At 36.7% G+C, this 16,116-nt stretch overlaps 1 protein-coding gene across 1 annotated transcript in view; it reads right to left on the reverse strand.

Annotated features, from left to right (window-relative positions):
* The window catches only part of NOL10 (nucleolar protein 10), a 49,190-nt gene that overhangs the window by 25,007 nt on the left and 8,067 nt on the right, over positions 1-16,116 (reverse strand). The window contains exons 8-13 of the mRNA XM_064650518.1: positions 15,121-15,181; positions 14,529-14,614; positions 14,092-14,170; positions 12,780-12,929; positions 10,392-10,458; positions 5,050-5,102 (exon numbers count right to left, since the gene is read on the reverse strand). Coding sequence (XP_064506588.1) covers positions 5,050-5,102; positions 10,392-10,458; positions 12,780-12,929; positions 14,092-14,170; positions 14,529-14,614; positions 15,121-15,181 — 496 coding nt within the window. The remainder of the gene's footprint in view (positions 1-5,049; positions 5,103-10,391; positions 10,459-12,779; positions 12,930-14,091; positions 14,171-14,528; positions 14,615-15,120; positions 15,182-16,116) is intronic.

A 16,116-nucleotide genomic window follows, 5' to 3' on the forward strand; every position in this document is an offset into this window, starting at 1 on the left:
GAGTAATTAAACCAGGCTAGAAAAGTATCTAAAAAAAAAAAGAAAAACGAAATGAGTTGAAATATCATGTATGAAAGGAAAGAAGTACCAGGAATAGTTGGTTTAACTGAAAAGACACCCAATTTGAAGAGGACAAAATTAATAATATTTCCAGCCATAAAGAGATCCATATATTCAAAGTGGGTATTGTATACCACCTTATACTCTTGTAGAAACTCAATCATTGAGTAGAGAAGAAATACTCCTCTTGAAATATTTCCAGTTTATAACTCCTGCAGCCCTGAACTATAAGAGTGCTGGGGTATCAAATGATTTTCCAAAAACACCTGAAAAGAAGCCAGAGATGCTCCAGGATTTATTTTTTCTTAAAGAGCTTAATATCTTCACTCCACCAAAAGTACATTGCTTCTAGCCTCAACAGGGAATGTTCTGCCAAGACTGCAGGAAAGCAAAAAAAATCTAGAACACAGAATATTACACTCAATTAATTACATGCTTAATTGCTCTCTTCTTTTAACAGGCTAATGAATAGAGCAAGTTTCAGTTTCAGAATGTAGCCCAAAGTTTCAAGTCCAATAAAGGAGACAGAACTGATTTGCAATGTCTGTGCTAAGATCAGACATGTTCATGTAACCAGTAGTAAACACTCAGAGAAACATCTATGCCCCTTGTTTTCCACCCAGAGCATCCAGGAGCTGACATGTAGGGGGGTTTCTGTACAACCTGAAAAGAGAACATTATATGCCATGGAAGCTGACAGCCCTAACTAAAGAGAATCTGACTCATCTTAGATCCCAGGCCAGTGGACCACCACATGTCAGTGGAACTTCTGCCTCTCTTCACTTCTTTGGCCAGGACGAGGTTGCACTATTGACTCAACTTATGTTTCTGAGTCAGTAGTCTAAAAACTATCCCAAGGCACACACAACTTTCATTTCAACCTTCCCAAGGCACACATCAAAGTGATGTACCAGGAAGCCAGCTGGCATGAAGTAGGTTCCAAATGTTTGCATAAACTGCAAGTTAGCTATTAAACTATTGGCAAACAGCCCAATTCCAGTCAGAGGCACTTGCCCTCATTAAAGCCCAAAATATAAAACAAAACAAAGTCTCTAAGGTAAGCCACTCAAGATGTTACCTATGTAAAACAAACATTTCATTTTAACGGTTAGATTCAATTTGGCTTTTGCTCACGCTCTGCACTGTGTAGCTATGTAAGGTATCTTCTTACCATTTAAAAGCAAACCTGCCTGTCCTTTCTAGTAAACAAAAAAATAATCTTCTATTTCCTCTACTAAAAGTTTTGCACACAAAAGAAACAACTGTAGTGATTTTTTTACAAGAAATGCATAGTGTTCTCAGACATTCCTAGTCTTAACTGTCATATCTACCTTGATGAAAATTCTTCAGGAAAAGCTGATGTGATTTCACTTACAGACAATATTATGATACCCATTGTCAAATCTTTTATAATCCTGAAGTTCAAGAGAGCAATTTTTTGGTTTTGAAATGGAAATTCAGCCTTGGCATTAACAATGGAGAAAATGGGCACATGCACACAGATAATTCAGTCAGACATGAGCTCAGTCAGACCGTACTCCAAGCTGGCCGGACACAAGCCAGCTCTAGTTCAGCAGTCATGTAGCTGTGTTAGTACAGCACTGTGCCCACACTAATAAAACCTGCTGAGAGGCAGGGTATATTAGTCCTACACTGTCTGGCCAACTTCAATCAAGGACAGAGGATGCTGGGTCTGTCTGCACCCATCTGAATTTTTCTTACACAGAGCACATCACCACACATTTGTGATTTTAAGTATCCTCCTTGACCATAGAGCCATGGCAACTCCTTGTAGCTGTTCCAGTGAAGATTTAAAACAAGAGAATAATTACTAGCACTACAGAGCAATGAGGGGCTAGGGCAATTAAATGGATTTTATTTACACAGAAGTACTTCCAAGAAACACAACTATCCTTTACAATAGTAACATTTCCCCCAGGCATTTATTCTGTTGTGGAATTCAAGAAGACTTATAACTTAATTCTTGTCACCATCTCAAAGGCAGAGGACACAGTTTTAACTGTATACATGTCTATCTCAAAATAAACAAACAAATAGAAAATTAAGTTACTCGTTGAAAAAAATGTGAATCCTAGTTCTTAGAAAAGGCCAGAAAGTGAGACCATGAAAAGAGATCAGGTTCTTTAAAGTTTTGCTCCAAAGACCCATTCAACTAAATTCATCTTGGCAGTGAAGGGAAATTACTAAGTGTTCCAAGGATGGAAAAAACCCCATGTATTAATAATCTACTGACACAGAAAGGACAGGTGTGCATCTCTCAGCTCAAATAACTAGCCCAAAAGATCAAGGAATAAAACTGTAACATGAACATGTTAATAACATTGAACTTTCCTTAATAACAAATGCCCTGGAGCAGTTTAAGGCTGACACAACTGCCCCATTTTATATTTTCTTCATTTAAAAGGTAGATTAAAAAAACCCCAAACTGCCAACAAAAACAGATTTAGAAAGCTACATACTTGATTTTTAGGAAATGCAGTAAAAAACCCCTTCAATTATACAGCACTGTCTATGCCAGCCCCTTCAGTCTTGCCTGTAAAAATGCAGACAGGGTAAAAAAAGTCAGACTAGAGTGTGAGATTTCTGTCTCTATTTCAAAGTAACTCCTTCTCGCTACATTTAACTTTTCTATTTTCTAAAATAAGTATTAAATATTTTGAAATGAACTACAGATTGTCAACTAAGAAAGTCATGACAGTATTTAAGGTATCTGTAGCACCCTTCAAACTCAAAGCCATTGACACAAACTGGAGAAGTTTAGCTTATCCAAAACCAAAATTTAATCTGGACAGCAGCTTTTGAATTAAATTTAAAATTTTCTTGTACACAACAATATTACAGAAATGAACTCCTATTTGGATTTATGCTTTAATATTCATCATTTGGGTCCATTTGTATACTCATGTGTCACTGTGAATGTAAAACTCATGAAAAGGTATGATCCAAACAAGTTTAGGCAGACTCAGGTACCAATAAACAGAGAATGGTGACAAAGGAAGATGGTTTAAGGAAAGATTTATGATAATCTTCATTGTAATAGCTTGCATGCTGCAAAAATACTAGATAGTATTAGTCAGTATTCATGTTTGCAATAACATCTCTCAGTATGATCTGAGATCACGGAATGCTTTTCTTTTTTAGCTAAAGACTACTTGTCTGGCTCCAGAAACATGAATTCAGTATTCATGGAGGATTCTATGAGAGTGAGATTTTTGAGAGCAAAAAATAAGTATTTTTCATTTTGATTTACAATATGTGCAAAAATGCTCAAAATAATACTAGCTTGAACAAGTTCTAACAAACGTTCATCAGTGGTGACAATCAAGACAATGAAATAACTTTTTGGCAAAGTCGGATATGCACCTCTAATGTACTACAGCTGTTGAGTTCATGTATCATTCACACCTGCATTTAAAAAAAACCTCAGTGCACAATTTTCAGAGAGAAGCTGAACCTTACCTTTAGTGACAGAAGGAATGCTTTTTCCATCTGAATTACTTAAACTGAGTAACTAGTCCATTCTAGTTTTAAAAATTCAGACTTTGAAAATATGGGAGTTTGTCTTCCCTAATCCATTAATTAAAGTAACGATAGATTAAAAAAATGCTTGGAGAGCTACTCTCTCAATCTTACAAAGGGTCAAGCAAATAAAGCGTTCAGCTTCTAACAACAGCTAATACTTTGTCATAAATACTTCTTGTCTCCCTTTGTTACCCAAAGCATGGAACAGCTTTGAATAACAGTTAACAAGATGTAAGTTGGTTAGAGATGAATTAGAGAAACAGGTAATTTACATCCAAAGAACAACCTGACAAAAATGACACACACTGAACTCATGTATAAAGTTTTACCTTTTTTTAAATGCAAAAATCTAATAATGTAAGTAAATATAACCAGACTGTAGAATTGTTTAGAGGGGTATACTGTTGTGTTTGGACATGAATATACAACAGGTATATAGTGTTTATTGTACAAGGAGAAGTGTAAACTGATGAATCTCCATCTTAAATGTAAGAAAGATCATACATGGTGGAGGTGGTGAAAGGACAATTCAGACATGAACTAAAGAAAATTATATTTAGATTAATTTTAAACCAATTATCTGAATGAAGACTTTTTGGCTAATTTAAAATGCAGTTAAATGTATATTTCAATATTAATAAATTTTACAGTTTGTCCAGAATGCAAAAATTACTCAAGAAGAAGTGTACGTATTTTTAGAGTCTGGTCAGCTATTCTCTGTGTAACATTTATATAGGTATGCTATTATTTATCTTCTACCAGGACAAAAAAAACCCTAGAGAATGCACTATAGAAACTAAACCAAGAGTGAAACACAGGTGTAATTTTCTGTACCATCCCCTAACACCAGAAGGCTTGCTGTTAAGTCTCCCTAAACCCAATCTGCAGAGATATAATATATAGGTAAAGCTACAGTTAAGCCTTTCAAGTGAAGAGCTTATCCAGTGAAAAGCTGCAAATGAAGTAGGGCATTGACCAGAAGCTACAGCCAAGAGCAATACTTGAAGCCACACAATAGCATTTCTTTGCCAGAAGAGAGAATATTTACTGCTGTGACTGTGTCAGTATATACCACGTATTAAAGACACTAATGGAATACTTCACAAAAAAGCAAAATTATTATTTTGAAAAACATAGTTCCTATTTAGGAGTTCTTTTCTAATCAGCTATCAAAAACCCTACTTTTTCCAGTAAAGCTCCACCAGAATTTTCTGTGGTCACTAGTCAGTTTTGGAACTGGTTGCAAAAGGCAAATTACAGGCTGCTTTTTAAGCCAATCAATATGTTACATTAATAAATTATGGTTAACTTAAATTTATTTTATCGTGACAGGTCAGAGAATGTAGATGTGAATTGGCCAAAGTAATTTTTCAACAAAAATCCCTAAATGGCACCAAACAACTGTGTCTTTAAAGAGCAATATCAACAACAATTTGTATTACTTACTGGTATATAATAGATATTCATTTTAGGGGCTTCATTGGCAGTCATTAGCATTCCTAAAAAGAGATTTCCACATTTAAAAATATTGGTCATAAAAGGATAACACTATTTTTTTTAAAAAAAAAAAGCTAATACAATACATATTCTTGGCCTGCAATGGAACATTAGTTGAGATCTATAATGAATTGTTGCATCAAACATCATGGAAAGAAATGTCTGATAGCAGCATAACCAACAAAGCTTCATTCCCCTTTGTCCTCTGTCTTAACTGTTCAGCACCACTTCAAGCAACACTAAGCCCTGACAAATGTGGGCTGCCAATTTTCATAACAATTTTAAACAGTTCACTCCATAATAATGTTTAGAGCAATCCCAGTTAGTATCGCACTTAAAACCTACCTTAGGCATAAACTTGCATTACTAATACGTGAGGGTTTGGGGTTTTTGTTTTATTTTTAAACATACACCCACAGTCTAAACAAAGCCATAAATCACAACATGGTTTACACCTTCATTCATATTTCATCTTGGGAAATCAAGGCAACAGCACCTTCTCAACCCAAAATGAGAGACAGGATACTGTGGCTTCAAAAGCAGTAATATTACTGATATTAGCCAACTAGGGCAAATGTAAAATTTGAAATATCTTTGAATATACCCAAGAAACACTGTGAATAAGGGTTTTAAGTACTGAATATAAAATAATATAAATTTGAATATAAAAAAACTACTGTAGAAATATTAAAATCTGTGGAAAATCTCCTATTACTACAAGATTCCAAATCAGAAATACTCTCAGTTTCCTTCTACATAAAAGTGTAATAAGTATATTTGGCATACACTTTTATGTTTATCTCAATTTTGTCTTTCCAATGAAGATCTTTCCAAGCTGATCACCAGGTAATACAAGAGACTGAATATGAGGAAGAGTCATCAAATTAGATAACATTCTCATCTGAAAGAACTGTAACATATGCCACTGAGACTATGAATAATTGGGTCAATTACTACACACCCAGAGGGTAGAAATATAATTTACACCCAACTAGAGGAATGCAATTAACATGGGTGGAGTAATCCTTCCTACCTAATCCTTTTATTATAAATACACAATGCAGCTGGACTGAAAATGTCAGAAAAAAGGGGTCTTGCTTTCCTGGCAAATCAAGATATTTGTGAAAGCTTAGTCAGCAAACTGAGGCTAAAGCTATATCTGGAAAGGTTTGCAGGCAATTTAAGGAAAAGGCAAGAATTTATAGTATATATAAATACATATACACAGAGTACAATAGTATAGTGTATATATATAGGTTACATGCTCCCTTAACAGCATGCTCACTACTGTTTCATGAGACAAAGCATTACTCCATTGACTGAATATGAATCACTAGAAATAAAGACAGAAATTAATTCTGCAGGTGCTTCAAAGGGAAAGCCTCCTCTTTGAGAGTCTTCCACCAATAATTAAAGGAGGACAAAACCAGACTTTGGAATTGAAACAAATGAGGCACAGACTTCTACAAACTGAAGATGCTGTCACATTTTATTTATACTCTGCAACTTAAATGAAGCTGACTAAAGGTCACTCAGTAAGTGGTAAACCTTTTGTCCCCTAGCCCCATTCTGTGCATGTGTGATTAGAGAAAGATATTCAACACTATTAAAAGATCCACTAAAGTTTGTCATCATGTAGTTTGGTCAAATATACACAAGGGTTTGCTCCCTGGGAAAGGTAATAATATGGAAGCTGGTTGGTAAAACAGTTTACTTAAAAAAACACAACTACAACGAAACTCCCACCAAAAAAAGAATAATTCACAGTATACTGATTTACAGTTTACCATAATTGATAGAACAGTTTGGTTTGGAAGGGACCTTTAAAGGTCATGTAGTCCAATTCCTCCCTGCAACAAGCATGGACATCTTCAACTAGATCAGGTTGCTCAGAGCACCATCCAACCTGACCTTGAAAGTTTCAAGGAATGGGGCATCCACCACCTCTCTGGGCAATCTCTGCCAGTGATTCACCACCCTCATTATAAAGAATTTCTTCCTTATATCTAGTCTAAATCTTCTCCCTTTTAGTTTAAAACCATTTATCATAGTGTAACAGGCCCTGCTAAAAAGTTTGTCCCCATCTTTATTATAAGCCCCTTTTGAATACTGAAGGGCCACAATAAGGTCTCTGCAGAGCCTTCTCCAGGTGAAACAACACCAGCTCTCTACTCTCTCAGCCTGTCTTCTTCACAGGAGAAGTGCTGCAGTCCTCTGACTGTTTTTGTGGCCTCTGAACTCGCTGCAAGGTCCATGTCCTTCCTGTGCTGAGGACCCTACGTGGGGTCTCACCACAGCAGAGTAGAGGGGCAGAAACACTGCTGCCCACACTGATTTTGATGCAGCCCAGGACAAGTTTGGCTATCTGGGCTGCAAGCACATATTGCCAGCTCATGTCCAGCCTCTCATCCACCAGCACCCCCAAGTCCTTCTCAGCAGGGCTGCTCTTGATCCATTCATCCCCCAGCCTCTATTGATACGAGGCGTTTCCCCAACCCAAGTGCAGCACCTTAAACTTGGACTTATTAAACTGCCTCAGGTTCCCAAAGGCCCAATTCTCGAGCTTGTCCAGGTCCTCTTGGATGGCCTCCTATCCTTCAGGTGTGTCAAAAGCAGCACCCAAATCTGTTGAGGGTGCACTCGATCCCACTGTCTGTGTCACTGATGAAGATATTACAGAACACTGGTCCCAACACGGACCCCTAAAGGACACCACTTGTCACTGATCTCTTCTGGACATTGAGCTGTTCACCACTACACCTTCTAGATGAGACTATCCAACCAACCCCTCATCCCCTGAACAGTCTGCCCATCAAATCCATGTCTTTCCGATCTGTGGAGGACTGTGTCAAAAGCCTTACAGAAGTCCAGATAAACACCTGTAACACTTCCTTTGTCCACTGATGTACTCATTGTTTCAGAAAGAATTCAGAATGGTTTATGTTGCAATGTAGTTTCACTTTTTCTTAATTTTTTTATAATTGTGACAATGAAGTGTTAGAACTGTCACAAGGGTGAGACTGGGGTTTGGGCTTTCTGAGCAGCAGTGTCACATGAAGAGTTAAAACACAAGCTAGGCAAAGATTTCCTAGGTTTCCTGTGCCATGCATTCACTAGTGCTCTGAGTATGCTGGGGCACCAATAAGACCACTGAGCCAAAGCCATACTGACACTTAAATCATGTTATATTTCCAACTTTCCACAACTGTAAGCTCATCTTACTGAAAGTATTTCCTTATTTTCAGATGTTCAATCATTATTATTCTTTAAATTCTGAATAAGCATGAGGTGGCTCTAAGCATCTTAAATTCTAGTCCAACAGTATTTATGACAAACATGCAAAGTACCACCCCTTAGCTTAAATCTCCCAATTTCTACTGCAACATGTTCTAGTTTTTTTCCCCTCTGTCTCCATATGACTATAAAATACAACCTAGTTTTCATCCCGTGACAGTTCTTACAAAAAGCCATCAACCAGTCCCCCTATAGACATGGCTGACGAAGGAACAGTAAGAAAAGCAGAACTTTGCTAAGGAGGAGATGTGGGACACAGGACTGAAATGCACAATCTAGATCTAGATCACAGACACATGAAAAGCAATGTCCAATAGTTACATTAGGGAGATATGTGCATTCAATTGTTTGTACTACAAGATTCTTCCTGCAGTCTCACGAAAATCATTTCTGCAAAAGCACACGAGGCATGTCCACATACCACAGAGGTAATGCCCGTCCTTGACATATTCAAACTTGACTGGTTATGACCTGAGCAACCTGACAGACTTCAAAGCTGGATCTAACTTTAAGTTGGCCCCACTTGGAGTAGGAAATACACAACTCCCAGAGGTACCTTCCAACCTAAATTACACTAAGATTTTACATTGTCAAATAACTTATTTCTGTTTCGCTCCCTGTGATGAGCTCTGCATCATCAATGCTGCAATGGATAATTTGCTCCTGGGTTCTCTTTTGGATCAAACCAATAAGGTCATTGAAGGTGAAACCTGGGTGAACTGCTGATGATAATTTCCTGCAATGACCTCTCTCTGTAGCCACCATGGATGAGGGATCAGGTTTGTCTTTGTCCATGTTGCACAGTCCACCCTGTTACCACGCAGTTATTCTCAAATACACCCACATGAACTCATACATACAACCAGGTCACACAACATGTACCCTGCTCCATAAGGTCAAAAATTCCCACCATCTCATCAGGGATCAGTATTTAAGTGCTCATCTTACCGAAAAAAAAAAATAAATGCAAACAAACAAACAAAAAACAAAACCAAAAAAACCCAACCAACCAAAAAAAAAAACAAACAAACCACCCAACACATTCTTAACTGAAGTTGGCAGAAAAGACAAAGATAAGTTTTAACTTGTTAGAAATCTCAAACTCACTTATCTACAATCTTAAATTTGAGCTGCTAGTATGAATTAAAGTCCAAGTCGCTCTGTCTTCACTGCCACCTCTCTCTAAAATTAGGATGATAGCAGAGCTTGCAATACAGGCATTCTCTGTTTCAAGAATTTTGCTCTGTGCCATCCTAGTGGTCCTAACTTATTTCATCTTTTTCAGTTCTGCTTTCTAAAAAGGAAGTACATGTCACACAGTAGTTAAGAACTAAAGCAACTCAGATTGAGCAAGAAAATTAAGGCCAGTTACAATCTGAAGTACGACCAAAGCACACACGCACATACAACCACCACTTTGTAAAATATTTTTACTCATAAGATAGGTCCCGGAAACCTTGGCTAAAAGTGACCTTCAGTTTTGATCTCTAAACGTAACATTATGAGATGCAACAAATCTGGAAACAGTCACAAAAAGAATGCAAATCTATGCACTTAGCAATCTACACTTAAAATCAAATTATTAAACATAAGGGAGGGCACAGTAAGTGCTGTATCTAAATCAAGGAAAGATCAAATCTCTAAACTTGCTGTAAAGAGATTTTTCCTAGCTCTAGAAAGCAAGCTCTAACTCATCTGGGACTTAGCCTAGACAATAGGCCAAAATTCCTATTCTTATGAAATTAATCACTTGAGATATTTGAAAGAGTAAAAGAGGTCAATCACTCAATTAACAGCACAGCAGCTTCTAACTGCAAAGATATAATACAGATGCAGAGGAAACAAGGACCCTAACAGGCAAGTAATCCTTTATTCCTAGCCCTGTCATAAGGAGGAAAGTAGACCTAAGTCTAACCTAAACAGAAAAAAAGATCACAGCTTGGCTTAACACACTTTTTCCTTTTGAACTTAACAAGACATTAATATACTTAACATACCTGAATTTGGATACAGGCAGACATCATTGATACCATGTTCTGGCTCCATTGAAGTAAATATTTTCCCCTGAAATTGTAGGAAGAAAATGCATTATAAAGAATTCCAAACAATATAATTAAACTCTGTAAATCTAAACATTTAAGAATTGCCATTATAGAAGCTAAGAAACATGATGAAATGAAGATGGAACAGACTTTGCAGAAGAATAAAATGCTATTAAATATCTGAACAAAACACAAGGAACTCAGTATTGTATTTTATCTCTGATCCAATCTCCTACAAGGAAGCACAGCCTACTGGTTATTGAAGATACAGCAATGTATAGTGGCACTTTTAATTTTTCAGCTCACACTTGTGTGTTGAAAATATACGTGTCAGATTTACTTTATTTTATACAAAAGGGGGGGGCTAAAGTCTTTAAGTTCCTGGCACACTGTCAGCGTAACCCTCACTTTATTCAGCTGTGAACGTGGTAGTTTTAAATCATTTTACTTTTATAAGTATGATTGGCTGAAACAATGGATTGGGAATGGAATCTGAATTTGGAGCTTAGTTCTTCCACCCTGCTAATGTCTACATGAAATGCATTATAGCTCAGCACTTTATTTATAATTTATAAACTCAGCATTAAAGAGGTCTTAATATAAAAGTAGTACAGCATCCAGTGATATCTAGCTTAGATCAGAACTGAAGCTATAAAGGTTATTTAAGAAAGAGGTAAAAGCAGGAAACAACATTTTCAAAATAATAAAAATTGGAACAGAGTCTGAAAAACCCAGACAAAATACAGGTGCTCTTATAAGCCAGCAAAGGAAGAGTCTCTGAGAACTGGGCCACATAATCTGAAGCATGAGAGTACATGCCTACACGGTTCTAAATGAAGGACAGGAACAGAGCAAATTTTGATCCTGTTCCTCTTTTTTCTTTCCCTGCAGCAATCCCACCTACCTTTTCTGGGCCCTTCCTTTCCCTCCCAGTTACACGCTGTTACCCCACCCACCTCTGGTCTCTCCCTGATGATTAAGAAGAGTCCTCCTCCACCCCGGCCTCAGCAGACAAAAGCCTCGTGCTCCCCACCCCAAGGCACGTCTCAGCATGGGGCTATTCTGGTATCAAAGCCATATGCTCTCCACCCCAAAGTCTGCCTCTGCAGTTGGTTCCCAGCCAGAGATAGTCAGGAACCAGCATCTAGGAGAGGTGGAGCCAGCTGGAACATACTCTAGGAAAGAGTCCAAAGCTATCTTTGCCTTCCAGCAGTAAGAAACCCTCCCTTTTCCCACCAGAGGCTACCTGACAAACCTTACAGTGGTTCATTCTCAACAAGAGAAATATACATACCTAGGAAAAATGGAGAGAGGCCCCTGCAGATGTTTTAAATAATAATCAATAATTTATTTGCTCTTTCAAACAATAAAAATTAACTGCAGAGGAACTTACAAAATACTGCTTGTGCTCACAGAAAAAATAAAGAGGCTGCTGAAAGTTCATGAAGCAACACAATACTGAAATGACTGCCTGAAAGAATCAGAAAAAAAGCCTCTACTACAACTGCTCTTGGTATGCTTCACTATAAAGTTAGAAAAGCATACATGGAGCATGTTTTTTAGAAGGAATACAATGACTACATATAGCCCCTCAAACCGAACCACCTTACAACAGTATTAGTGTGAATCTCTGGGATAACGTATTTTGTGCAAGCTCCATTGACCCAAAGATAAGCAAAATGACAGCATAATATACTGAAAGAAAGTGTTATGAAAATTAGAGATTTCAATTTCACTTAAAAGGTGCAAAAGGCAGGGATAAAGACGTTGCCTACTGCAACTTAATCCATTAATATGGCATAAGACATATTAATGTTATTAGGATATAGGCATAGTATCTGCTTCAGTATCCAAATAGGTTTCTGTGAAAATAAACAGCACCTAATTTTAACAGGCCATTAACTAACTGATCTACCTTTGAAATGAACCCTTTTTTGAGCAGGGAATTGAAATGAATATAGTTTCTGTAATGAAAAACAGTAACTGGATGTATTCAAGCACACTTGGAGAAATATACAAACCAGGGCAATGGCTAAGATACTACTTTTTATGTTTAAATCCTTCTACTGAAAGCCTCTTGGCCAGACATGTACAAACAGCTAAAAATGCCCTAAGACCATATCTTTATACCTGACAGGCTGTTGAATAACTTCCCAGATGTTGATGTAGTCAGACAGGACAAAATGGTATGTAAATTATGACACATTAAAAACTCAAATTCCTACACTGAACTTCAGCTTATTCAAACTGTACAAAAAACCCCAAACAACAAACAAACAAACAAAAAACCCAAATAAAGTAAAAAATAAAAAAATCTGAATGCAAGAACCTAAAACCACTTACTGTATCTTTATTCCACATTTTTATGATTCGAGAATCTGCAGAGATAATTAAATCCAACTGATGCTGAAACTGAATTGATTTAATAGGCAGGCCATAGTGGTGATCTTTGACTATTAATGGATTACTAGACCGGAGATCATATAATAAAACCTTGAAAAATAAGAGATAGATTAAATTTATAATATTGTAAGATCATGAAGAAGTCACAACCACCAGATCTTCACTAAATATTTAACTAAACTTGAGATTTTGTTACTTAAATATATGGAGAGGATTTATATAATTTTAAATTCTGGAAACAACTTATTAAGTGAGGTCAGTTTATTCTGGCAATGTGTTTTAACCTCAGCAAGCTTCAATCTAGAAAAATTACCACATTTAAGACCTCACCATCTTTCTAAAGACTTTTTCATTTCTATGGAATAAAATGAACCATTTTCAAGACTCTTAGTATTTCAAAATTACTAATATTTCACTTTCAGATTCTTGTGCTGTTCTTACACAATTTAAATTTTCAGACTCTCTTCCAGATTCAGTATCACTTTCTCTCAGTGAAATTTATGTTAAGAAAAGTAGAGAGTACAGTCCCCATATTCCAGAAACCTGTATTTTTATCTCCAACATTTCCCATGAGACTTGAGAAAGACCCTGAACCATTCACATGTAAAGTGTGAATACCAATAATTTTGGGGAAAAATAACATTAGCAGTTGGTTTAATAAAAAACACAATCTCCAATAAAACTTGTCTGACACACAATTCTTACACACATATCTGCTCTTGAACAAGCTAATTTACTAAACCCATGACAATACTGATGAAGGCAGCACATAATCCCCACACTTCACTTTATAAATATGATGGCAACAGTGAATAAATAAATTGAAATGATTCTTCATATCAAGATAAGACAGTAAAAGCAGCAGCTGGAAGACAATCACTGCTTCTTTAGCCACCATCAATATAAGGAAGACCGCATATGTTGCATTGAGATAGTACTGATAGTCTCAAAAAGCAGCAACTTCCCCATATACTTGACTCGAGTCATAAGAAAACTGCAAATTTGAAGTTATATCGTATGTAGGTTATGATGATTTTAAGTGGTCCCTAGAGTGTTCTGAAAAGAAAGACCACTTGACAAAATTAAATTGCAGCTGAAGTATGACTATTGCTACTCTGTATACATAATTTATAGTCTTATAAATACTTGCAGTAATAGATACATTACAATAACTGCACTCAATGCATGACTTGGATTGGGAAATGCAAGGACAGGATCTCCTAAGAACCATTGTAGACAAAGTTAAATCTACCTGTCCAGTAGATGTTCCAACAGCCATATTCAAAGCTCCATCAAATGCCAATGCTGAAATGGATGGCAAACCATCTATCCTGCAAAGCACAATGATTATAATTAAGCATTCTTCAATAAAGGTTGCAAATAATTTTTTTAATGTTAAAAATAGCTAAGATAATTACTGTAAAATAATTTATAGGTATCGCTCAGAAATATTACTTCAAAAAGCTGCATTCTTTACATTCACAATTTGTGTTTGTGTAGAAAAATAGCCAGTACTACTCAGATCAATGACTAAGAGAACTGCTTTATGACTAAGAAAACCTTTTATTCACACTAGGAATGAGAAGACCATGGGCAGGTCATTGTAATGCAAAGTGGGATTGATTTCTAAAAGCAAAACTTCTGAAAAAAAACAAAAGAGCACACTTTGAAAAGGTAGACTTTACTCACTCTGTGTCTGCTGTCACACTGCTTAAAGCACAGTCCAACAGCCCAACTCGATTTCTAGTTCTAGGATCCCAGCATTCCACTCTACCCTAAACAGTTTAGAAAATATGGTTCAAGCATACACAACAGATGCCTGGTATTCTAAAAATGTTTACATAAAATTATAAATTATTTAGTATATGAATAATTAACAAAATTTCCTAGGTTGACAAGAGTTGTTCTAATAATTACATGCTGCACACATTTCATTTCTATTTTTTAAAATGTGATCTGAATCAAAATAATTAATGCTAATTTTCCTAAGATTAATAGGGTACACATGCTAGCTAATTTCTACAGATGGCTACACTGCAAAACAAGATAACATTATTTTCTCTCCCATCTGCGAAATCTCAAGCATCTAAGCAACCAAGTAACTCAGATATTTTATCTGCACTACACTCTAAAAAGTCATCTTAACAGATCTATATCTAACATAGCAAATGAAATCAAATTAACAAATTAGGTTTATGATTTCTTCTTATCCGCATGCAAACTAATATAAAAATGAAACAAACAGTACTGCCCTTTTCATAGAAGAAATGCAAACATTTACCTCAGCTGTCCCCATAGCAAACAAAAAGTGTACAGGATTTATGTCACAGACATTACTCTCTCTAAAACAGAAAAAAGAGCAAGTTTAATGACCTCAGAATAATTTAACACATGAATAGCTAAAAAGATTTCTGTAATCATGTACACTATTGCTCAGCCTGGAAAAGCAAAAGTTGGAGGGATGGACAGACAGCCACACAATAGCAGCTTCCCATACTTAAAGGGATGCCGAGATAATATTTCTAAGTTGTAAGAATAATTTAAGCACTGGAATGGGTTGACCATAAAGGGTTGGAAATTTCCATCTTTGAAGTTTTCTAGATATCCCTGGGAAAATTCATCTGAATTCCGTGTGACCATGCCCTGAGCAGGAGCCTGGGCTCTGAGGTTCTCTCCAGCCTGAATGATTCTACATTTCTCTGCCCATATCCACCACATACCACCGAGCCTTGCCATATTGCTCTGCTCCACTATATTCTTAAACAACACAACAGACAGGAGGAAATGGCCTCAAGTTGTGCCAGGGGAGGCTTATATTGGATATTAGGAAAAATTTCTTCACTGAAAAGGTTGCCAGGCATTGGAACTGGCTACCCTGGGAATGGGCATCACTGGAGGTATTTAAAAGATGTGCAGATGTGGCATTTGGGGACATGGTATAGTGGTGCACTTGGCAGTGTTGGGTTAATAGCTGGACTTGATGATCTTAGAGGTCTTTTCCAATCTAAATGATTCTGTTTTTAATTATGTCAAAAGATCTTTCTGATTACTTATGTTCTAAAGCTTACATCTCCAGCACATTCTGTCTGATGAATGGTCTGTTCTCCCTTCTCTCACCCAAGTATCCTGTTTCTCAACAGGGCACCTCAGAGACCCGTGTTTCAACAATTCTTCTAAAGTACAAATATTTCTCTATACCGCTTACACCAGTGTTTTCCAACTTCTTCTATTCAAAGCTCTCCACCTCTAATTCTGTAAGTCATCCAACTCTCCCACC

Source organism: Pseudopipra pipra, chromosome 3 (assembly GCF_036250125.1).
Source record: "Pseudopipra pipra isolate bDixPip1 chromosome 3, bDixPip1.hap1, whole genome shotgun sequence".
Taxonomy (NCBI): domain Eukaryota; kingdom Metazoa; phylum Chordata; class Aves; order Passeriformes; family Pipridae; genus Pseudopipra; species Pseudopipra pipra.